This window comes from Hemiscyllium ocellatum, chromosome 31 (genome assembly GCF_020745735.1).
Source record: "Hemiscyllium ocellatum isolate sHemOce1 chromosome 31, sHemOce1.pat.X.cur, whole genome shotgun sequence".
NCBI lineage: Eukaryota > Metazoa > Chordata > Chondrichthyes > Orectolobiformes > Hemiscylliidae > Hemiscyllium > Hemiscyllium ocellatum.
The window spans coordinates 13,097,998-13,124,203 of record NC_083431.1 but is presented as its reverse complement, the minus strand read 5'-3'; the positions used below and the strand labels follow the sequence as shown (position 1 = coordinate 13,124,203).

Here is a 26,206-nt window from a genome sequence, read left to right as displayed (position 1 = left end):
TCTGTCATTTAATTAGATTATAGCTGATTGAAATCTTAATGGCATCAAATTGGTGTTCTATATTTCTAACGTCCTTCTCTAAATAAAGACACATCAATCACAATTCTGAAATTTACATATGATTGAGACTCAGCAGCTCTTTGGGTGGATTTCTATGTCCCATTGTGGGAAGAAGTTCTCCCTGATACGACTTTTGAATGGATTACCTCCATGCCCCTAATTCTAAACTCCCCTAAAGGAAATTTTGTCTTTTAACCATATCAACTCCTTTAGTCATCTTGAATATCTGAACGAGACCACCTCAAATTTCAATTTGTAGGATATAAGCCCAATCTTTGCAATTTCCCTCAAAATTTAACCTTTTCATTCCAGTTTCATTCAGATTTACCTGGGAAGGACTCCCTCCAAAAACAGTATATCCTTTGAAGTGTGGTACCCAGAACTGAACTCTGTACGCTTAATGGCATCTGATCTTGATGTAACCATAACATGATCTGCATCATTTGTTTTCTAACACTTTGACATAATGACCTACAATCCATGAGAGTTTAATATTATGTTTTGGCCTTAGGCCAACTTAACATCTGAAAACAAAAACACTGAAATCTCTCTCAGAATAGTTTACTTGTTTAGCTCTGTATATTAACAGTGAAACTTTTCTGAATTTCGCCAAAACTGAAGGAGACCCACGGCAAATCAGTACAATCTTTTACGGAGGGTTTCCACTGCTAATGCTTGAAGGAGGGAAGCCAACCACTTTATAGATCGTTACTACCAGAAAAATGACACTGATCAAAAGTAAGACTATCTTTATTAGAAATAGAAATACTACAGACAAACAGAAGGAGGTACATTAGATCCAAGTTAGCCTGTCAAAGGTCTTGTTGAAGATTACAAAGCAGGGTGATGATGCAAGGCTCGATGCCAGTGATGGTCATGGAGAGAATAAGGGTGCCAGCATCTTGGAGGGCATGATTCAGTAACAAATATTTTAATATTCCCAAAAACATTAAAAATAAAAAAAAGAAAGGAATATCAAGGTTTAACAGTTTTCAAAGTTTAAATACAAGTGAACGATGGTGTTCAAATAAAAGATCATATGTAGTATAGTAATACAGGTTAGAAGTCCAGGAATATGGATGTCCAAGGAATTACAAGAGGATACCACAGTGTTCACACAAGAACGAGAAGATAGATGGAGAAAGATGAAGAACAGACCCAAAAGAAAAAAAAAAGAAAAGAAGCGTTAGTGATTTTATGTTTAAGTCGTGATAAGAAAATACAGTTTAAAAAGTAAGTATTTTTAAAATGGTCGAGTCTCGACTTTCTTTTCAATTCAGAGGTTTAAGTTATACATTCCTAAGCGTACAAATATAATATGACGTCAGCTCTCAAGCAAAATCCAAGTTGGTGGAAGCTTTGTCACCTACTTTAGCACAATGTATGGTAAAGCAAACATTTTGGGGGAAAAAAACACTCAAAATAATTCCTTTTGGGTAGAAAGCACAATGCTGAACTTTTCCAAATAAGCCAGTACTCCCATGAAAACAGCCATGCACCATGTAAAAGCACACAAATTGGTCCCAACACTATTTATTTAGGGTTCCTGAGGCAATTATGGTCTCCTGCTAGATGGAGATTGTACCCATCTGTGGAATCAGAACAGAAATTCTCAAAAGGAACTATCAGCTAACCCAAGAAATTTAAAATCTACTTTACCAACACTTAACTGTGGGGGTCAGTCTGAAACTCTAGGGTTTAAAGATCACAGCTGCTGCTGAGCCATCCATGTGCATTGTCTACAATCCCATGTCTTTAATGGCTACACAGGGGGACTACCAGATTTTCTGTGCCTTCCAGTGATGAGCTGCTGGTCAATACTCATTTAACACTAGCAACCGGCTAACATTACTGTAATGAGATCAGATAACGTGTTTTGGAGCTTGTCTTCCCAGTGGCATTGGTATCCACTCGGCCTGCTGCCCACTCAAAGAAAATGTGATCTCAGATATTCCTGCAACTTGTGCAGCATCAAAGGAACACGAAGAAAAATATTTTGTGCAAGCACCACACAAGGAAAGTTCCTACAAAATAAAATCGATTGGGGATTGATTCTTGCTGCAACTAAAGTAGTAATAGTATGGAAAGGACTCCACAAAGTCTAGGTTTCCACTTAAACTTAACCTGCCAGAACAGAAAATAACCAAATTTTAATTCCCAATACAGTTAGTCGTCTCAGCTGGACTAGTTGTACAATGTCAAGAGCTGTGGGATTTTGTAAGGGAAGGAAAAAAAAAAATTATAAAGAAGGTCTCTCAGCCCCTCTCCCAGATTAGGAGAAAGTGAGGACTGCAGATGCTGGAGATCAGAGCTGAAAATGTGTTGCTGGAAAAGCGCAGCAGGTCAGGCAGCATCCAAGAGCAGGAGGATTCCTCCTGCTCTTGGATGCTGCCTGACCTGCTGCGCTTTTCCAGCAATACATTTTCAGCCCTCTCTCAGATTCCCCAGTAATTGTATGCAGTGCAAGGTTGGTAGAGGCCTGCCTATTTCTTACAACTCTGCCCAAAATAAAAAATAAAATTCTGAACAAAAAAAGATTTAAAAACTAAAATGCTATAATTAAGAAACTTTATTTACTTGTAAACATGTGAAAGGGCAAAGTTACCAAACTCAAGACTAGATTAGATTAGACTTACAGTGTGGAAACAGGCCCTTCGGCCCAACAAGTCCACACCGACCCGCCGAAGCGCAACCCACCCATACCCCTACATATACCCCTTACCTAACACTACGGGCAATTTAGCATGGCCAATTCACCTGACCCGCACATCTTTGGACTGTGGGAGGAAACCGGAGCACCCGGAGGAAACCCACGCAGACACGGGGAGAACGTGCAAACTCCACACAGTCAGTCACCTGAGTCGGGAATTGAACCCGGGTCTACAGGTGCTGTGAGGCAGCAGTGCTAACCACTGTGCCACCGTGCCGCCCATAAAGTTCAAGTTGAACCTCTGCAGTTTAAATTTTACCTGAGGAGCCAGAATACATGTAAAGTATACAAGGATTAAAACACTAGACCTGGTGGAAACTGATTAATTTAGTCTCCCAATTTCTCAGTTTCTTTTGCAACTATTTAAATGATACAATCATCCAGACTAATGCTTCCAATGTGCCTTTCTCTTTCGTAAACCAAACATTTACCTTTCTATCATTTACAAGGCCCTCAATTCTGCCCATGCCATTTCATCCTCTTTCCTCCCAGAAGCATGATTGGTCTTTCTTTGTCCTGACATTCTACTCCACAGCCTATGTTTGCAGTGGAGCAAGTTCTGTCAGTGTGATGCCAACAACAAACATATCTTCACCTCCCCTCTCGGTAATTCCCAAGTGGCTGCACCCTATGCAACATCCTGGTCCATTTCAGTCATCCCCAATATTCCCCCCTCCCCCCCCCCCCCCACCCTTTCCTCTGATAGATACCTTTCAATTCAGTCACAGGAGATGTAACTGACACCTGCTCTCACCTCATCCCCATCTAGGGCTCAAGCACTCCTTTCAAACGGAGCAACAATTTACCTTGTGCATATTTCAATTTAGTCAACTATATTTGTTACCTACAATGTGGTCTCCTTTACATACCAAACTTTGAGATCATGCATAACCTCAAGCTTCCAATCACTTGTCATGTTATTTCTCCACATTGTTTCCAATTTGGCCATTCTATCTTTGACCTACCATAATGTTTGAAAGAAGTTCAATGCAAGCTCATGGGAATAGGGCGCTTTCATTTGGAAACTCTACAGACCTGTTCATTCTGAATTCAACAGTTTTAGTTTGTAACCAATGACCCCATTTTGTTGCCGGTTTGGATTTTTGCTCCTGTTTCTCTTTCAGTTCCTTTACTTTTCGAACATATCAGTTATACTGTATCTTGACATTCATACCTCCACTAGACATGATATTTATTCACTTATCCTGTCATCCCACCTCTTAGCCATGAATAACAAAGGTTGTCGTGCAATCTCTTTTGCTCTCTACCAAACCTACACTTGTTTGTTTTCCCACCTTTGAGAGCCCTTCCCTTCCTTGAAACCCTTACATTTTTAATGAATGAGTCAGAGAGCTGAAACTCTATTAATTCTGGTTCACTGTCCACAGATGCTGCTTTTTAGCAGCATTTTCTGTTTCTTTATGCCAGTAAGCACAGACACATCCCAACAATGGAGCTGACTGCAAGGAAAACTGAACAAAGCACTGTGAATTTAGGTACAAAAAAAAAGAACATGAAGCGATACTAACTCTGCAGATTTCCAGAAGTGACCTGGATGAGAAAGTCGCCTGTTGAGTTTTGGCAGTTTTTCAAGCATGTCCATCAGCTGAGTAAAAGTTGGCCTTTCATTTTGATCATAAGACCAACATGCAGACAGAATTTCCTACAGAGAAAGCAGAAGATATTGTCAGTGTTTCTATTCATCCTTTACTGATGTGAAACTTTGGTCCAATGGTTTGGCTTGGTCCGTGAGGAACCTAACCATGAACACCATTAAGCATTGTTTCTATTCTCATATTCTCAGGAGGTTTGACCAGTTCAACAGACTTATACTGATTTGCCTCAGTATTCACATGTTGTGTGTCACAAAATCATTTTAAATATCAGCTTAACTATTTAACCTACTTGTTTCCAATTTGTGAAAATGTGTATTTCTCTCCTCCTCCCCTATGTTCTATTCTTTTAATTGCTATTTGTCTTTATTCTTTCAAATTTTAACTAGGAGGGGGAATTTGACAAATGCTGACTAACCTACGAAATGTTTTGAGTATTTTCTGTTTTAACTTGTAATAAGCTACTGATGATTCGAAGATTGTGTTTGTCACAGAGATTAATTTTAGTATTTCTATTCAGAGATCAACTAACGACATTGTGTGGGAATTGAACCTTGGATCCAATGCTCTACATGCCGCACTGATTTATTCAAGGAGTCCCTGGAGAAAGGTTAATCATTAGTCATATATGGAAATAATATAATTGAAATTTTAACAATTCCAGGAAGGGAATGTAGTAACTCCAAAACAGATGCTCAAATACATTTAACAAATTTCTCTTAAAATATCCGTCTTCAAATGAAACTAGTCACATGATTTTAAAATAATTTTAGCACTTGAAGACATTTTTCTAAAGCTTACAAGTCAGAGATTCTGATGACTTTGGAGGAACTCAATGTTGCGCAACCAAATCAATAGCTATTCTACAATAAGTCTTACTCACCGTCACTTCTTTTCCCAAGGAAATCTGAGCTAGTAGATTTTGGACTCCTTCTCCACTACCAACTTGCCAGATTATTGCCTCAACAGGTTGGTTCTTAAATGGCCATTCTCTGGCCTGAAGCTCATACCAAATAGTCCTGCAAAAATTAGGAAATTAGTCAAAAATGGGTATTATACGAAAATTGCAGACTTCAAAAAAATTCCACAGCTCATACTACACCAACACTATAGAGCATACTTAAACATTCAATTCGCTAGCTTACTTCAGAATGTAACCCAGTTACACACCTGTGGGGCCATTGCATTGCAAACAATGAACTTTTTCTACAGAAGTCCTTAGAAGCAAGCCTAAATGAAAAATCATTCACTTTCTAAGAAACATTAGTCTACAATATATGGGCATAATAGATCTTACCCAAATGCATATACATCCCCCGCCTTTGAAAATGGAAGTTTGTCTTCATCCTTGCCTGAATACATTTCTTGGACTATTTCAGGAGCTACATAGCATAACCATCCATTTGGCAGCTTCAATTCATTCTCTCTCCTGTAATGATTCCATCATAAAATTAGAAAACTACTTTAACATGATTGCTAAAACAGAAAAATGTGAGAGATACATCACATTCACCCTTGTTTGAAAGCACCAGTTCATGTCTGGATACAATTGGCACTGGCAAGTCTCTGATTCCTTTTCATGTGGACATTATATATGGTTCATATTGTCAAATGTTATCATAACAATCAAGCATCACCCCATCCATTCCCCACATGTTATGAGTTTGGAGTTGATCAATACTTAGGAAAGACCTCTGCATAATTTATAATGGAGACCAGTGATCCAAAACTAATTGTAATGATTTTTGCACTGATCCTGTGTAGATCGGCAATGAATGTACATTCGAAACAAATTGTAAGTCAATCAGATAAATAAACTGTAGCTGTCAATATTAAAAGTACATACAGTGGTTATTATTGTTTTAAAATTCATGGCTAAGGTATTACTGGCAAGGCCAACATTTGATGCCTATCCCCAAATGCCTTTGGGAAGATATACCAAGCTGCCACCTTGAACTGTCCCAGTCCACGTAGGGAAGGAACTCTGGGTTTCTGGCCTACTGACGGTGAAGGAGTGGCAATATGATCCCATGTCAGGAGCTTTCTTCACTGTAAACTTGCAGTCCTATGTTCAGAAAGAACTATATGGAGTAGAACTTCTCTCTCTAACTCAGCAATTCAGGAATATTGCTGCAGTCCCTCAGGATTAATATTGTAGCCCTCTTAGTCACATTAAGTAAAACTACTCTCTGCTGACAGCAAATGGCTGTGATTCATAATCATCTTAAACTAATGACCAATGGTTTCAGTTGGCTGAAATAAACCCTGTCACCATGATCAATTGTAATAAGAATCTCTTCAAATGGCACTGAGAAGAAATGCTTACGTTAAAATTTAGAAATTTCACAGAAACAATGAATGCAATTTTTGTTAATTAAGATTCCAATATTTCATCTGCAGTTGTATTTAAGTTTTTTAAACATCAAAAACCTCTAGGGGAAAAATAGCATCTTTGAAAACAAAGAGAAAATTGGCATATGGTCCTCTGATGTGGCAATTTTATCCTTTCCATCTAAATTTCAGTCCATCTGCAGTTACAATTGCAATCGTGATAGAAAAATGACAATTTTTTGAAAAATCCTACTTGGGAAGTCACCCAAGCTGATGTTCCCAAATAACCATTTATAGTGACCCCCACAGGTACAGTACACATGTAGGAACCAGGCGAGGCCAAAATCAATGCAATATCAACCACTCACACTATTGATGCTCACTTGTGAATACTCGCATATAAATGAATTCTAGCAACGTAAATGAAGATATTCTCATTTGAACAAATGGCAAGGGAAAGAGAAAAGAATTAGGAAACAAAATTATAAGAAAATAAGCAAACTCTTTGCACAGCTGACATTGGTTATATGTATTCAGATATTCTCTCACCTGTCTTCTTGTACAACACCAGATATACCAAATAGTCCAAAGTCTGTAATTACAACTTTGCCATTGTCATAGAAGATATTCTTTGATTTTAGATCCTTATGCACTATACCTCTTGCATGAAGGTACCCCATCCCCTACAGAATCAAGGAAAAATGTACAGTCGGGGAATTATATTTAAAAGGGAAGAAATTATTTACATAAACATTATAAGTACAAAAATAAGAATAATTTAAGAATACAAATGTCTGGTAGAATTGTTAAATACCAATAGTGTGTGCACAAGCAACAAAATGATGCATGGAACTTATTCTACCCAATAATGAGGAGCACAGCATATGCTAGAATGTATACAATAAAAAGCATATGCTAGAATGTATACAACAAAGAAAATGACAGGCAACTGTAAGTGACAAATATAAAACCTACAAAAAAACAAGTATGAAACATTTAAAGCGCATTCTTGGATGGAAAAATAACTCTTGCCTTTAAAAGTAGCATGACAGTGTGTGTACCTTTACTTAATTAACAAATTAGAAGAAATTTGCAGAAAATATACAATAGGAAAGAAAAGAAAACTGCAGCAAGATACAATGATGTCCAGCATACAAACACTGAAGCAGAATGAATGCAGACCCTGAAGATAGTGTTAAATTTCTGTGGGTAGCTACACAAAATCAGTAATTTAACCATTCCCCAACAAAATTCAAATTCTAAAAGTTACAAATATTGTTTGCAATTGCCAAACTGTTCTAGAACAGAAATTATGCTCACTGTTTTAGTACGACTGCAATCTTAGTCTTTAGGTAAAGCTAATAAATTTGCTACACAGACTTACTTTTATGATTTCTTGTGCAATTTGCCTGATCTTGTTAATATCCAGTGTGATTTTAGAATCTCTCACAAATGAGAAGAGTGTTCGCCCTTTACAGAAACTAAAACAAAAGTATGTTTGTTATACGCAGAACCAGAAAATATTATGCAAATACTTAAAATCTGGAAATAGGCTTTTTGAAAAAGCATACTGAAACCAGGATGACAAGTATTAACTAAAAGCAGGTATGATTCATTAACATTTTGATTTCACCAATTAATGTTAAGACTTTTCATTGAACAAACAATAAAAGGTGTGTTAAACATGTTGAATGGTCAGTTATGCCATCTACTACTGCAGAGAGGAGGTATGCAATTGAATAGTGCTCCAATGCCTTCAGATGATACCTCTGTGAGCAGCTACAGGATATCCTAAAACAACACCCCAAACGGAAAGCAGCATTCCCCTCAACTAAACAGGAAAAAGGAATTTTCCTATAAGGTGGAGCAGCATCTATTAAGGGCAATGACATGGACATGCACTACACCAATGTACACTGCCACAAGAATACATTTTGCTCAGTTTAATGAATCATCATTTTTGGGAGGAAATAATTAGAAATTAAGTGCTATTTTACATAACTAATCCAGAAAAATATCTGAAAGTCTTGTATGTTAATATCACAGCAAACTACAATACAAAATTAAAGGGATCATTCACATTTTATTTTACCTTGTAATAATGGCTAAGTGTGGAGGATGCATACAAGCTCCCATGAAAAGTACCACATTTTCATGCCTCGTTTGCCGGTAAGTCATCACTTCTTTCTTGAACAATTTCAGATGATCCTGATTATTCCCATCAATCTCCAACAACCTAATTGCTACTTCTCCATGCCAACGTCCTTTATGAACTTTTCCCCATCGCCCTTTGCCAATCAGTTCGCCAACTTCCAATTCATGGAAAGGAATGTCCCATTCCTGAAGAAAGACACTGGTTTGGCTGGGCTTGCGAGCCATCAGGCCTCTGTAGTATGACCTGGTATTTGGCAAGTCATCCACCTCATCAGTCTCACATTCTGATTCCGATTTATTAACTTCCTCATCATCAAGTCCATGGTCTTCATTCTGAAGGGAAATACAAAAGGGACAATTTAGTTATACAAAACATGTCTTGATCTTATTATTAAAGCACTTTTGGTACTCATCCCCCACCACAATTGACCATACTGCAATACAGGAATAAGAGTTTTGCCTCTTGCATCAGGTTTTGCAATTAACACTATCATTAAACTTTATCCCTTTCAACTGCATTACTGCAAATCAGTTATGAACTATTTGATCCACTTCTAGTTCTAAAATTAGAAGTTAGCTATTTGCAATAAATCCCAATCTGAACAGAATTAGTTAGGTCAATTACATTTTTTGAGATATTCTTTCTGGCAGCGTATGATATGCAAGTGAAAGAGTTTATGCTCCTGTCTGGGGCAAAATAGACCCACACATAATTTTTGTACCTTAGTTAAATGAGGTTGTAAGTAGATGCCCGACTACACTACATCCAAAAATAAGACCAGAGCTTCACATTACAATACTATAGTGTCGTACTTTTTTCCCCAACAACATACCTCCGCATCCAGATCTTCAGCGACTTCTGGTTCAGTTTCCTCAACGGTACTGCAAGACGAAAATATAAGCTGTATTTGGTACCAGTATATTACATCAATCTGGCAATGCAGTGGGTGAAGGTCTCATTCCACCCAAATGAATGAAGCAAGCAGATCCAAGAAACTAACTTTGAGTGGATATTTGAAACTGAACAGTCACACCACATTGCGTGGAGTAAAAATTACTGTTGTTACTTTGATTCAATATGCTTAGCAATAACAGAATACCTTTTGTTTGTAACCGGGTGGACAAGATTAAACTGTTCAGTTGTGCAACATAAGTGTGAATACTGAACAAAAAAAATGTGTGAATGCTGGAAATCAGAAACAGAAACTGCTCGAAAATTTCAACAGGTCTGCCAGCACAGTTCTGGGGGTGGGGTTTGCTGGTCCCTGAAATGTTAACTCTGCTTTCTCTCCACAGATGCTGCCACAGCTGCTGTGTTTTACCAGCAATTTGTTGCAGAAATGTTAATGTTAGGTGGCAATGTCTCCAACTCCACAGGTCTGAAACTTATGTAACCTTTTGAGCCAGGGCTATATCATCTATGTTTACCCTCATGGGCAGCAGTACGCAATGCTACAATTACTCTACACTGAGACTCAGCTTAGGATGCTGACTTGAAGGGAAAACTTAATGGAACTTACGGTATTAAGAAACAGTAAAACTGAAAACACAACTTCAATCAGTTAAAGCTGAAAAACATCACATTACGGATCTGAACACACATACAACACTTAGATAGCAAACACTTTGTTCCATCCAGAGCTGGGACAGAAATCATTGGCTCAGTGTTGCTCTTGGTCTAGGCCCGCAGTACCAAAGCCAAGCTCAAAGGAGCTCCTAGAATTCCAGTTATTGGCCTTGGATGCACCTCAATCTAAAAGAAAAATCTCAACTTGCTTTCACTTCCAGCCCGTGATCAACATCAACAAATGTAAACTGGGGCAATAATGTCCAACTGGAGTCCAGTATTGGACTGGAACTAAACAGCAACTGGGTATGGCATAAAAGTAGGAACCTTGCATGTACACTGCCTCCCTTATAACAGGCCAAGCATTTTGGAGAAGTGAAGGAGTGAAAAGGATATGACAACTCAATTGCACTAGAACTGTACTTGCTCTGAACAAAATTCTTAGGGATTTTTACTTTACTTTCCAAACAAAAATGAACACAATTTAATTGTAAACTTTTAAACTGGCAGTTTTAAGGGTTATTTCTGCTTTTCATAGCTCTTGTGAATGCTTTGGAACAACATGGCTGCATACAGCAATGCCCTAAAAAGGGAAGGGTAGATATAATGAATGTGATTACTTCAGAGCGTAGAGTAATTGTTAGCCCCAGATCAGAAATGCTGGGATTAAAATCTCAAAAGAAGTTACTTAAAGCTAAATTGAGTGAAGCTCAGGTGAGAATGGTAGCTCCAGGAGTTGCAAACTTCCACCTTTGTGTTAAAGCAAAATCTGCAACATTGTGTTTCAGTGAGATATCACTTTATTAAAACCAAAACAAATAAAAGTTTAAAGTTACAACTGACACAAACCTCCAAATGTATTAGGTACAGGGACTCAGTTATAGAGATTTACAGCACGGAAACAGACCCTTCAGTCCAACTCGTCCATGCTGACCAGATATCCTAAAGTCTAGTCCCATTTGCCAGCATTGGCCCATATCCCCCTCAACCCTTCCAATTCTTATACCATCCAGATGCATTTCAAATGTTGTAATTGTACCAGCCTCCACCTCTTCCTCTGGTAGCTCATTCCATACATGCACCACCCTGTGTGAGAACAAGGTGCCCCTTGTATGAGCAATGTTTTAGCAACTGTACCAGAGGCATATTTTTGCTACTATTCATATGTTGTTTTGTTTCTTTGCAAATTTATAAAAAGGAGTGTTTTGGAATTAAGGGGTTTATACTTTTATGTGTTTAAATATCTTTAAAATTGTATTATAAATAGATAGTTTAGATTATTCTATTACATCATCACACTTTTGTAATAAACTTCCACTTTGCTGTTGAAGCAAAATCTGCAGTATTGTGTGCTAATGTTTCAGTGAAATATCACTGTTATAACCAAAACAAATAAAATGCAATCAAGCTAAGTTCCTGACTGAGATTGTATTTGTCCAGTAATATCATCAGACGGATCATAACAGTGCAAAACCTAATTCCAGGTCTCTGCTAATTTGCGTTCATCACTTGTTTGAGGAAAGCAAATGAATTGCTATGGTGACCATTTTCAGCTCTGCCACACACAACTGACATTTGGAACATGCTATACAGCAAATAAATGGTGTAAACCTCAGGTGTTTGTGGCATGGGAGGAGGCCATTTGGCCCATTATGTCCATGCTGGTTGACAAAGATCTGATTACACTAATCACACTAATCCCATTTTCCACTTTTGGCTCTGGAGATACGGCAACAAAAGTGAATACCTAAATGCTGCTTAAATTCAGACAGTGAATTCCAGACTCTCATCATCCTCAGAGAAAACAATTCTCAACTTTCCTCATAACATTCGCCCTCTTACCTAAAATCTATGCCCCATAGTTATTGACCCCCTCCCCCTACTAATGGAAAATATGCCTTCCTATCCACCCCATTTATGCTCATTATTGAATCCACCTCTCTCAGGTCGCCTCACAACCTTCACTGTTCCAAAGAAAATAAACCCAGCCTATCTAATCTTTCCTCATAGGTCAGATCTCCCAGCCCAGGCATCATGCTGCTAATCTCCTCTACATCCTCTCTTGTGCAAATCACATAACCTTCCTCTAAAGTGGTTGCTGAAACTGTACTCTTTTGTGCCATAAACAGCAGTTTTGCATTCTACAAGTACTCCTTGCTCTTCTATTAATGCCTTTGCTAATACAGGCTAGAATCCCATGTGTCTTATCTACCTGTCCTGCCACCTTCACGAATCTGTGGATATGTAAGCCAAGGTCCTTCAGATCTTCAGTTATTTTCCAGATTCCTGTCATTCATATATGTTAGCCCTCAAGTGCATCACATTATATTTTCAGAGCTAACTTCCACATGCCAATGCTTTGCCCACCTATCAATCTGTCAATAACCTCCTGCAGTTCTTATCCATCCTCCTTACTGTTTACCACCCTTCTCATTTTTTGTATCATCCATAATGCTCATTGTATATTCAAGTAAAATTATTCAGATATGAACATACGAGGTATCATTAGTAAGTTTGCAGATGACACCAAAATTGGAGGTGTAGTGAACAGCAAAGAAGGTTGCCTCAGAGTACAATGGGAGCTTGATCAGGTGGGCCAATGGGCTGAGGAGTGGCAGATGGAGTTCAATTTAGATAAATGTGAGGTGTTGCATTTTGGGAAAGCAAATCTTATTAGGACTTATACACTTAAATGGTAAGATCCAAGGGGGTGTGGCTGAACAAAAAGATTTTGAAGTGCAAGTTCATAGCTCCTTGAAAGTAGAGTCGCAGGTAGATAGGATAGTGAAGGTGGTGTTTGGTATGCTTTCCTTTATTGGTCAAAGCATTGAGTACTGGAATTGGGAGCTTATGTTGCAGCTGTACAGGACGTTGATTAGACCACTTTTGGAATAGTGTGCGCAATTCTGGTCTCCTTCCTATCAGAAGGATGTTGTGAAACTTGAAAGGATTCAGAAAAGATTTACAAGGATGTTGCCAGGACTGGAGGATTTCAGTTATAGGGAGAGGCTGAATAGGCTGGGGCTGTTTTCCCTGGAGTGTCAAAGGCTTACGGGTGACCTCCATAGAGGTTTATAAAACCATGAAAGGCATGGATTGAATAAATAGACAAAGTCTTTTCTCTGGGGTAGGGGAGTCCAGAACTAGAGGGCATAGGTTTAGGGCAGAGGAAAGATATAAAAGAGACCTAAGGGCTAACTTTATCACACAGAGGCTGTTGAGTGTATGGAATGAGCTGACAGAGGAAGTGGAGGAGGCAGGTATAATTACAGCATTTAAAAGGCATCTGGATGGGTATATGAATAGGAAGGGTTTAGAGGGATATGGATGAAGTTCTGGCAAATGGGATTAGATTAGGTTAGGATATCTGGATGAGTTGGACCAAAGGGTCTGTTTCTGTGCTGTAAATCTCTATAATGTTATGACTCTATGAAAAGTCACAATCCGCCAAGGACTCCAATGGTTAAGCTTTGGGGAACATCATTCAAAACAGATCACCAGTCACAGAAGCATCCTCCTCCCACCACCCTTTGCTTCCTTCCTCTCAGCCAATTTTGGCTCCATTGTGCCACTTCACTTTGGATCCATGGGCTCTTGCTTTCTTGACCAGGCTGCCATGAGACAGCTTATCAAAAATCTTGCTAAAGTTCATGTAGATGACATGAAATGTTTTAGCTTCAGCAACACCTAAGGATACCTTAATAAAATATTCAACAAAATTTGTCAAATTTTAAGAAATCCATGCTGATTATCCCCAATGAATCAGTATCTCTCCAAATGCAGATATATTCTGTCCCTCAAAATTCTAATAAGTTCTTCACTATTTTCTTGATTGACTGGCCTGTATTTTATTGGTCTATCCCTTCCTCCCCTTTTTCTTTTAAAAATAATGAGACAATGGTAGCAGTCCTCTCATTCTCTGACACTTCACCTGCGGTCAGAGAGGATACAAAAATTACAGTTAGACCTTCTAGTGTTTCCTCCCTTGCATCCTTCAATAGCCTGGGATACAACTCAGCTCAGCCTCCAGATTAATCCACTTGTAAGGTTGCTAAACCTGCTTGTCCCTCATTTCTCTGTTAACGTCTTCTAATATCCCACAGTCATCTACCCTGATGTCCATTCTAGTATTATTCTTTAAGAATGTGAAGACTGACACATTGAGGACCGTGCTCACATCTTCCAGGTTCACATACACATTACCTCTGTGGCCACTAAAAGGATCTGCTTTTTTCCCTAGTTATTATCTTAAGAACATCCCTTGCCTTGCTTTTGCTGTGCACAGCATATTTACATCAATACATTGAACTTTGTATATTACTTTGCAGAATTAAAAGAAGAGAAAACAAAGCCTTACTTAGTGTCTTCAGAATTATCGGGTTGTAAAGTGACAGGCAGAGATGGACTAGGAACATCTAAATGACAAGAAGTTAAAATGCCAGTCAGTAAAATAGGACATTTATCCCATTGTTCAGTTCTACACAGACTAAGCCACTAAAATAACAAAGTGAAAACTAACCTAAATACTAACAGTGCACAGTTATTACTACATCACACAAGTTAGTAATGTTTTGAGGTTTTCTCCACCCTCAAGATTCAAGTGTGAAGACTGAAAAAAAGGTGAAGAGAGAAATAATGTTAGTAGAAAAGACTAGGTTTACTACTCACCTGGGAAGATAAACTGTTGTCTATGATGAAAGTAGTACGCAGCTTGGGGAAAGGTCACACAGGCAGAAGAATAGATTACAATCAGTTAAGAAACCGTAGGATAGTAGCCAGCATTTAGTTTTCTTATTATTATAGACTAATCATGCATTTTCAACTTTATACCTCTGAACAGAAAACCTTTTCACTAAACAGCATTTCCAAAACATGGTGATTGGCGTGATAAACAGTGGATGTCAGTTAGTGTCTTTTAAATCCAATATTCCCATAGTTTTGCAGGGTTTAGTGAGGCTTCACTTTATCTACATTTAATCTTTTTCCATATTAGTCCAGAAATATAAAATTCTAACAATTCTGAGGAAAGCAAAGAACTTCTTACAGCTGCTAACGGTAAGGTTTATTAAGGGCAAATTCATTGACATGTTCTTTTTAAAACCTATAAATTTGTTGAAATTGAGAATTTCCTCATTTTATAGCATGCTAAATCAGGTTAGATTACAAATGAATTGTAACAGCAGCTCCTGAATTACACTAAGTTTCCTATTTAGGATGCTGCAATTTGAATTCCAGTTAATCCAATGCAAAAATTCCATCAATTCACTGTTGTCCAACTTGTTGGAATCCTATTAGAAGAATCCTCTGATTAATGAGTGAGTGTACTGAGTTTGGGGAGATGGGAACAGAGAGAGTGGAAAAGGAGAGAAACATAAAATTATTCCAGAGCCCACATAACCACGGCATTTCAGCTGGAAGAAAGTATTAATTTGGTTGTAGGCCAAGAAAAGTAATATTCATGGATATGATAGGAACTTTTAACAGAATTTTAGATAAGCACATGAATATGCAAGGAATGGAGGGATATGGACCAAGGACAGGCAGAAAGGATTAGTTTAACCAGCACCATATTTGGCACAACCTCATGAGCCAAAGGGCCTGTTCCGGTGCCGTACAGTTTTATATTTTAATGTGTTCAGTTGGATTCTTAAAATGTTAAAGAAATGTAATAATCTGGAAAAGTTTAAAATCAAAACGAGACATATCTTTTAATTATATATAATTAAACAAGATCCACCATTTTACAGCAAAAATACTGTGTTGAAAAGTTGAAGTTCACGTCAACCAACTAATTTATGCTCATTGTATTTTTGAAGGCTGCGATAACTGTAGAGGAGTATCATATTCCTGACTTTAGATTTCCAGATGTAACTATGCATGTGGGGCTTCAGAGGAATGAGACCCCCAACTAATGATAACAAATGCTGCCAGTTTCATTGACACCAAACTGCAGTATTTGGGGTCAGGGCATTTCGTCCATAATATTATATTTTAAGACATACCTGGAAATTTGAACCTGTCTCTGGGACCTTTTGGAGAAGGGTTTGGAGGTGGGGTGGCGCTAGGAGGATTGGAAGATTGAAAAGGTGCTGGAGAAGAAGGAGTTGAAGATGTTGTTGAAGATGGGTTGCTGCTGGAATCCAAAGGAACTGGTGCATGATCCTACGAATAAAAGTTGATATTTTAACTTAATTTAACATTTAATGATTTGTAATGTAACCAGAGACATTTCAAAACAGTTCCACATCTGAATTTTATATCCATGTGAAGAGTTTCAAAAATATGTTACACTAAAAACGTTCCTATGAACGATGCACAATTTAATCTGGATGACAAGGCTAAATACTAGATGCTCAGGAAATAAATAATTAACTTCAGTGTTATCAGCTTGTACAGAATAGTAGTTTCAAACTTTTTCACCAGATATTTGCCTTTCAATGCACTTCCAATATGATGGGGACAGTTACAGATATTGCCCTGATGTCTCAGTGTAGAACAGCTTTTAAAAGTTTTGGCTTCATACATCATTTGGCATCTGTTCTCTTTCAAAACAATTCTTCAATTTAAGGTAGGAATTCAATCTCAGAGAAGGGAACATGAAAACAGCTCAGATTTATGTATAGAGTGCAATGAACATATGGACGGCCAAAAAAATGAGCAGATAGTTCAACAAATTCAACGGGAGGTGGACAAAGCAGCAGCTGAAGGTCAAAGTTTTGAAACCAAGGAATTGTTACACAGTGGTTGTCTTTTCTTGTGCTCACATTAATGTGAGCCAAATGTCAGATGGTAGCACTTCTGCAGGAGGTAGACAATTGTAGATTAAATGTTCAGAAGCACAAAACAGTCCAAAGTGAGCGTGAGCGAGACAGCGAGAGAGCTACAGTAGGTACTGTATACATGGTTCCACACCATCAGGGTTGCCATCTTTCAGATGATTCTTTCAATTGAGGACCCATGCAAATAAAGGTCCCACATCATTATTTTTGAGGGTCCAGGGGAGCCATCCCTTGTGCCCTGGCCAATCTTTAAAGAAACACCACAAAACCAGATTGTTTGGTCATGAGCACAATGCGGAGGAGGGAAAGGTTCTGGGTGTTGCAGTTCCAACATTATAACAACACCATAATTTTAAAAGGTATTCAATTGGTTGCAAAACACTAAAATGTTGGATGTCATGTAAGGTGCTACGTAATTGTAATTTTTTAAAGTTGGTGAGGAACAGGTTATTGCAAAATGATTCATTTTTAAAAAATAGAAACAAACAGTGTGCTTGAAGAGTCATAAGTAGCAAGAATATAAATCACTTGTGAAACCATTACAAAACAGAGCATCATAGACTTCTCACAGAATCCCTACAGTGCAGATACAGGCCATCGAGTATGCACCGACCTGCCAAAGAACATCACACCCCACCCATCCCTGCATTTACCATGACTAACCCACCTAGCCTGAACAACCGTGGACACGACAGTGCAATTTGGAATGGCCAATCCATCTAATCTGCACATCAATGATTATGACCATGGTCACCATTAGTGAGACAAGCTTTCAACTCCAGATTTGTTGACACAATTTAAATTTCACACATTGCCGTAGTGGGGATATGAACCCAATACTCCAATTCATTTGACTGGCCCTGTGGGTTACTAGTCAGTGACATTTCCTCTACACCACAGACTTCATTGAGTGAAGAGTGAAATTACTTGGACAGCTCTTTCAAAGGGCTGCACAACAGGCTAAATGACTACCTTCTGCATGGTTTGGTTTGAAGTATGTGTACTTGGAGAAAAGTCAAACCAAACCCTAAAATATTTTACTTATTACCAATGCAAGCAGTCCCCATTCAATATTGTATATTTTTTGAAAAGCTAATAAAGGTCATCCATGCTTAAGTCAACAAAGTAGACGCACTGGAACAAGAAACGGGAAAACAGCATTAAGTTACCTTTTTTAGTGCCTTTGGAAGAGTGCCAAATTGAGGTTCTGCAGATCTATCCACAGAATTATTTATATCAGATGGTACAGACTCTGTTCTTCGAATTTTTGATGATACTAGATAAGAGAAATTTGTATTACTGGTTTCTCAAAACAACATATCATCATGTAACTCACTTCTGCAACAATGCAGAACCCTTAAATTGAGTTGAACTAAATTTCAGACTATAACATTTTAGGGCTGAACAAAAACAGGAGCTCCTTCTGCTCCTGGTGCAAAATATCTCATAACAGCAGACTGCACCTTTACTGAACAAGTGTGCTGTAAAATTAAACAACATATTATCTAGACATAAGCTGAACCTTCATTTATTTTCTTATTCCATTCCAAACAAATGCAGCAATGTGAAACGTAGCTTGCGTAAGTCAGAATGCAGTTTCCCTGCTGCTCAGGATTACGAGCATCTTTCTAAGGAAGTGATAATATTCTAGCTTCACAAAATTTCATCGTACAGTTTCTATCAGCAATTTAATACCACACAGAGCCACCTGCTCCTCCCCAACAACACCCCCCCCCCCCCCACACACACACACACACACAAAATCAGCTGCATTACTTTACAGCCATGTGAAACAGCATTGGTGTGAAAGATTACTGGTGGGCTTTTAGAAAAGAAGGTAGCAAACAGAATTATATCAATAGGCAGATGAAGAAAATAAACTGTAAATTCACATCAGAAATAAAAGTGTGCACACACTACCACATACAGCTGGAGGACATTAAGTTTGTTGGAGAGATAAGGCTGAGAGGGGAGCTAAAGGGATGAGGATGCTAACATCTAATTTCTGAAGACAGATGCCAACGGACCATGCTAAGGGCAGCCGAGTGGTGACTGAGAACAAGTGGCAATCTGTGATAGTCTAAATTAAAATGGTGCTGGTTGAGGGAGAAAGATTAATGCTGGTGGGAGAGGTGCGTGCATTAGTGACAGAGAAACAGATAATCTGAAGTCCATCACTGTCATTCAAAACATTACATTATACCCACTTTTAACCTCCCCTCTTAATGCTTAGAAATTAGCTAACGATGTGACTAAAAATATACTTCATGAAAAAGTACTGCACACTCTACGTTACAAACGGAAATCGTACTTTGAGGAAATGATATCCGGCATGGAGGAGCTTCTTTCGTGCATTTGTTGTGGCACTTTAATCTAAAAGGAAAGCAAAATAAAGTACCAACATGCGCTCAAATTTATTACGATTTGTTACAAAAATAAGATTGGTGATAATCGATTCATGATCTTCATTGACAGATCAACAGAAATAATGGATAAAGGTAATTACAATTAGTATTTTATGAAAAGCTCTTACATCCTAAAAATTGGGAGAAAATGTTAAGAAAAACACACTTTTTAAAAATTAAGAATGGCATTTATTTAAATACTTTATTCCGCAACAACCTATTCATGTACAGCTTTATACTTCTTAAACTGGTTTTGTGGATATCTGTTATTTAGATTCTGATGAGAAATGGTCAGATTTTGGGAACATTATCATTTCCTGATTTAAGACAAAGGAACACCCAATTCCTAGGAACCAATTAATCAGTCTTGGTTAACCAACTTTTCAAAACATTCCTCACACTGAACACAAACATACATTTATCACAGTAACAGGGTTGATACAACCCATTTCTACAAGTCAACTAAACAGTTTGGAACCAGCGACCTGAGTTGAAATTTCTGGGCTTCTATCCATGAAGTTTCCTTATAATGCTCTCACAAAACCAAAGAAATTGTCCAATTCTACAGTGCAGGAATGATTTAAATCCATTTATGTGCTTTATTACATGTTTCACCAATGGGTAGCAAAAGAATATTTAACAATGAAGTGCTTCGCTCACATAACTTGATCCTGTCCTCATCTAATGTCTCCCATGCATGCACACAATCCTTCAAATTTGGCAGCACGGGATGAAATTCAACAGAAGCCATCTTAACCAACATTCCCCATCTTAGATGATCAGCCCAGGAATGCAACTTTTGGCTTTGTTAGTGTCTTAGACAGTACATTCATTCAAACTACACTAATTATGTGGTATAATACAATTATAGTTGTTCAAATGACTCAGACAAATTAACCATTCTGGCAAAACTTACCGACAATGCTTGCACTTTACGCCAAACATCATATTTTTTTGACAAACTTGACAGGTCTGTGATAGCCAGGATTTTGTTGAAAACCTAAAAGTATGCAACACATTTATTTTTAAGCCTACAAGCAACAGAAAAGGTTATATCTAAAAAGATTGATAACAGACTCCAAAACAACACAGGAGTCAACAGCAAAGTGGTTTCCCACCAAACACTAAAAGCAAAGCATACAAGTACATTTTTAAGCTGATTATGTGCAGTTCAAGACATTCCTTTTGCTCCATGTAGCAATGAAAACTGGCTAATAACACTCTAAAAAACCCATTTGAAATGGCTTTGAGAATTGAGAAAACTCACATCCCATGAAGAATTTATACAATTCGTAATTGCACAGATTGGACAATGAAAATTTTGAACATAGGTTCCTGAAAACAAGTCAACTCTAACATTACCAAAAAAATGAAAATTAATCTTTTAAATAAATTATGTAACAATTAGCCTGCTTTCATAAATAGAAATTTGTAACATTGTCATATCTCTGAAAGAATGACAATGGGTCACTGATAAAAATTCCAAACTACAGTTACACATTCATAGGATCATAGAATCCATACAGCGAAGAAAGAGGCCACTCAGCCCATCGGGTCTGCACCAACCCTCTGAAGTGCATCACATACAGACCCACTCCTGCATCATCCCTGTAACCTCACATGGTGTTTTACCATGGCTAACCCACCTTACCTGCATATCTCTGGACACCACAGTGCAATTTTTAGCATGGCCAATCCACTTAGCCTGCATATCTTTGGACATCCAATAAGAAGTACAACCAAGATCCAACCAGACATTTCTAGGAACGCTACTTTCTAAGAGGTCAATAGCAGCAAACAATTGTGGATTGTAAGGTTAAAAACACATTTACACATCTCTTTTAAAAACAGAATTGCGATTTTTAAAATGCAGTCTTCCAGGGACAAATTTACCCAACGTTTGGTTATTTTCACCATCATGGGTAATGCATTAATAACTCCTTTAAGCACAACGTAAACAAAATAATCAGTTCCATTTGCTGGGTTGACTCGTGGCTTTCCCAAACTAAAAAATCATTCTCAGAATGGGTGCAACAATTGCATCATACAGTGACATGACGCCGTACCTGCCCTGTAATTCCCCACAAGTCCAGTTCCTGATTTTAAAATCACTTTTATGGGCAACTATCAGGTAGATAACCAGGCAGAACTCAACAACAACAGTAAGAAAGGGAACACTACAGAACTAAAGTTATATTTCAATCATGCTCTCTAAATTTGCTGTTTAAAGAAAGGTAATCCTACTTCATCCTTGATTTATTATTCTAGCCTCATCTCCTTTGGCTGCAGTGCGAGAAAAGGAGACAAAACAATAATAATCCGATCTTAAAATGTGAATAAAGGCCAACAGATTCAACTGTGTCACCATAAATATTTATAGACCCAAGAAAGAAGAAATTTTCTTCTGGGTTCTTATTACTTACCTATGTGTAATGGAAAGCCCAAAATCTCTCTGCACCATCTGAGGAGATCCACGCGGTACATGTAAAGTGTCTGCAAAGGATGAAGAGGCTACATTTAAACAGTAAAAAAGCCAATTAAACCATTTTTAACAGTTGCTAAGGTGAAAATTACTTGGACTTAACAAGTCAATGCTTGCTTTAAGGCACATTCTACATCACCTTGGATTGCCATAAATGAGAAGAAGGGATTTATATTGTGTATGAGGCTCAAGTTGCCTTGGATGCAAGCACAAAATCTAAGCTTGGTGCCTTTCAGGCATCATCAAGGACTTACACAATTTAAACAGAGGCTCTTGTAATAATAAAACACAGGGTTATGGAATAAAGTTTTGGATAAATCAATGCACACCAAAACAAACTTGGCTCCACAAAACTTCTTATTCTCTAATTAAAGAGAATGGTAGATAAGCTAATCATTTGACTTAAACTGTATATGTAAAACAACCTATTACATCAAAGTGGTTTTAGTCAAAAACAGACAGTGAATGACCTTGTAGGACCATTCAGCAATAAACAGACATGCTGTATCTGCAGTTCCCCAAATGACCAATTTTCCATGTTTGAGAGTTCCTTCATTATTTTATTTGGATAGGGAAACTGGTTGGGGGGAAAAAAAATAATGATTTTACATTAGTTTCATTCTTTATAAAGAATGTTCCTTTAAGGTTCTCATATTCCAGCTTAGGTTAAAAACATAATGCTATGTTTTGGAGAACTGGAAGAGTTTTTAGGTTGGTGGAGGGGAGCAGAGTGAACTGCACAAGTAAAGATGGGTGAAAAAACATTTATGATAATTACTGGAACAATAGAAGAAAGTGAAGAAGTACTTGCATGTTGTTAATACAATCTGGCAAACTTCAAAATCTAGTCAAAAGAGTTTGATACATTGCGAAAAAAGCTACACTTCATAAGAATGATTTGGAGATGTCAGTGTTGGACAGGGGTGTACAAAGTTAAAAATCACAACACCAGGTTATAGTCCAACAGGTCTATTTGGAGTGCTTTCGGAGTGCTGCTGCTTTGTTAGGTGGTTAATGAACCATTTGAAGGAGCAGCGCTCCGAAAACTAGTGCTTCCAAATAAACCTGTTGACTATGATCTAATGTTGCACGATTTTTAACTTTATAAGGAATCAGCAAATACAAGCCTCATTAGATTAAGCCTTAGAATTTAGCCCTTTAAAGGCTGAAAGCTGTGGATAAAAAGGACCTAGAATGTATAAGTTATAATGATCACAGAACTATTGAAGCTCATCACAGTGCTAAACAAATGGATAGTAACATTCCCACATATAGCATTGATCAAGGAGAATGAGAAATTTTCACTGGTTTTGGGCGGCATGGTGGCTCAGTGGTTAGCACTGCTGCCTCACAGCGCCAGGAACCTGGGTTCAATTCCCACCTCGAGCAACTGCCTGTGTGGCATTTGCACATTTTCCCCATGTCAGCGTGGGTTTCCACTGGGTGCTCCGGTTTCCTCTCACAATCCAAAGATGGGCAGGTTAGGTGCGATGCTAAATTACCCATAGTGTTAGGTACATTAGTTAGGGGTAAATGCAGGGGAATAGGTCTGGGTGGGTTGCTCTTCAGAGGGTCGGTGTGGACTTGTTGGGCCGAAGGGCCTGTTTCTGTACTGTAGGAAATCTAATCTAAATCTACCCTGCTACTCCAGAAAGGGTATGATGTTGCAGATTTCACAAATGCAATCAATACAGAATCTGTAAAGTTTGTGAACTTCAACTTGCGCACTATTCTCAGTTTGCATTGGCTAAATGAGATGCAACTGAATTTTTAAACAGCATATCAAACCTGCTAAATAGCCTCTGATCCGAAAAACGTAGTTTTTAAAATCTAGAGAATTGAAAATTCAATTTTAAAATAATTTCTTCTATCACATTTCAACTTTGATCAAAACTTTCATATTTCTACTTCTACCTTAATCTCATGTATACGCCTTAATCTTTATATTGCTTCCTGTACAATATTCTAAAATGTGATAAATATCACTACTGTTCTGGTCATCAGAATTCTTCAATCTGATTGGCTTATCGGCCTGTCTGCTGCAAGCACTATTTCTAGGTGGCACCAAAGTCAAAGTCACAACAGCACAGAGAAAAATCAGTATTTTAGATTCTGCTAAATCATAGTGGGCAGTTATCTTTTTGGTTTCTGATAGGTGCTATATGGTATTACCCACAAATTCCAGGCCACTTTGCTGTCAGAATTGCTGAGATGGACTGAGTCAATGAGGGCTAAGAACATATCTGGGACCTGTTGATCTAACTGGTTTAAAAAACGACAGAGGGTACAAAAAATAATTTATGTTACTATTAAGTAGAATTAAAAGATTATTATACTCCAAGATGCTAAACAATACAGCTTAAAGTGTTACAGATTGTGCTAATTTGATGGATCGTGGTGACATTTGAAATGTAGATGTTCTACTTCCATGATCATTATCTAGTGACTGCTGCAAAGTGTACACAAAGTTTGGATGGAATGAAACCAGGCTCAGTTCTGACACTGTAAAATGCCTGCTCATGTTTAGTGCCAAGCCTCACACAAAGAATGACCCCACTGGCAAGATACCAGCAGACATGGATAAGGAGAGGAGGGCAGAGGGTTAGGGGGAGAATGATGTAGAGCATAGAAGATGGGGTCAGGAAGAGAAATCAATAAATCAAAGCAATATTTCAAATAAAAGTCACAGGACAAGTTCAGCAATAATTAACACTGAAGGCCAGAATAATAAAGATCAGTGATTATTCACATTATTGTGCTGTACTTTGCAGATCAATTATGCCACAAAAAAAGAAATACGACAAGCCAAATTATAATTGCGCCCCCTGTAGGGGCACAGCCAGTTCCAGCTGCATGGGCTAGTTAGTAAGACCTGTTGATAACACTATGATACCAAGTGGGTTCATCAATTGCCAACTCTTTGTTCTCAAGAATGAAGTATTTCTTTAAATATTGCAATGTCACATAATGCTTACAAGCAGGACACTATTGCATGCAAAGATATTCAATAAGAAATTCATGTGGGCGGTGCTATACTTGAGTAGCAGCTGCAGCTCCTATTAGCAAACATTTTGCATCATGTGATATCTTGAGCACAGTTATAAAGCAACTATCACTTCATGTTCGGATACCAATGATGCACTATTATTCATGACAATAAAGTTAGTTATTGTAGAATAACCTGGCATACCCCTCATTACATTAGTATCATTTTCAGTAGCAGAAACCTGGCTGTCAGTGCGACATCACCCCCTACGTTTTCCAAGTAATTGGGTGTATAATGTGTGCCCTAAACAGTGGTTAAAGTAGGTTACAGAATATGCACTTCCTTCACGACAGTCAGTGATATAAAAACAAAAGGACAACTAAAATTCCACATAATGGGATGGCAGCACAGTTTTGCAAATAAAAGCAGTATGGGAAATACTTGTTATCAATTTAATTGAAGTTAATGTTTTAAAAAGTGGTGTTTGTTTGTGGAAGAGAAATCTGAAAAGAAAGCAATAAAGGTGCCAGATTCTAGGATTAGACTGATCTCTTTCCTCACTAATTGCCCAGGGTCCTGTCACCTCCCCCCCACCACACCCTTGTCGCCACCACCCTGCATTCCCCCCCCCTCCCCACCCTTTACTAGTTTACATCCTCCTGAGTAGCTCTAGAAAATCTCCCCACCAGCATATTAGTCTCCTTCCAATTCAGGTACAATCCGTCATCCTCCTGATAAAGGTCACTTCTATCCCAGAAGAGATTCCAATGATCCAAAAATGTGAATCCTTCTCCCATGCACCAGTTCCTCAGCCACGCATTCATCTACTCTGTCCTCCTATTCTTACCCTCACTAGCTCGTAGCACCAGGAGTAATCCAGATATTACTACTTTTGAGGATCTACTTTTTAAATTTCTGCCTATCTTCCTATATTCTCCTCAGGTTTTCGTCCTTTACTCTTCCTGTGTTGTTAGTTCCAATGTGTACACAACCTCACACTGGGCCTTCTACTCTTAGACAACAATCTGCACCCCCTGAGATATCGTTGAACCTGGCACCAGGGAGGCAAAACACCATTCTGATGTCTCGCTGTCAGCCACAGAATCATCTGTCTGTACC

The 26,206-nt window shown here is 38.1% G+C and overlaps 1 protein-coding gene across 11 annotated transcripts in view; it reads right to left on the bottom strand.

Moving 5' to 3' along the window:
* Nucleotides 1-26,206, bottom strand: part of LOC132830290 (kinase suppressor of Ras 1-like) — a 205,434-nt gene that overhangs the window by 6,941 nt on the left and 172,287 nt on the right. For 5 of the 11 annotated variants that reach the window (XM_060847850.1, XM_060847859.1, XM_060847861.1 and 2 more), the window contains 15 exons: nt 22,043-22,112; nt 20,536-20,619; nt 19,526-19,587; nt 18,384-18,490; nt 16,438-16,597; nt 15,104-15,145; nt 14,793-14,850; nt 9,702-9,750; nt 8,807-9,201; nt 8,099-8,195; nt 7,264-7,397; nt 5,681-5,812; nt 5,267-5,402; nt 4,300-4,433; nt 878-961 (listed from right to left, as the gene is read on the bottom strand). In XM_060847850.1, the coding sequence (XP_060703833.1) occupies nt 892-961; nt 4,300-4,433; nt 5,267-5,402; nt 5,681-5,812; nt 7,264-7,397; nt 8,099-8,195; nt 8,807-9,201; nt 9,702-9,750; nt 14,793-14,850; nt 15,104-15,145; nt 16,438-16,597; nt 18,384-18,490; nt 19,526-19,587; nt 20,536-20,619; nt 22,043-22,112 (1,730 nt within the window). In that variant the 3' untranslated portion in view covers nt 878-891. Of the gene's footprint in view, nt 1-877; nt 962-4,299; nt 4,434-5,266; nt 5,403-5,680; nt 5,813-7,263; nt 7,398-8,098; nt 8,196-8,806; nt 9,202-9,701; nt 9,751-14,792; nt 14,851-15,103; nt 15,146-16,437; nt 16,598-18,383; nt 18,491-19,525; nt 19,588-20,535; nt 20,620-22,042; nt 22,113-26,206 lie in introns of those variants that run through there. The other 6 variants (XM_060847854.1, XM_060847856.1, XM_060847857.1 and 3 more) reach the window with 2 other exon arrangements.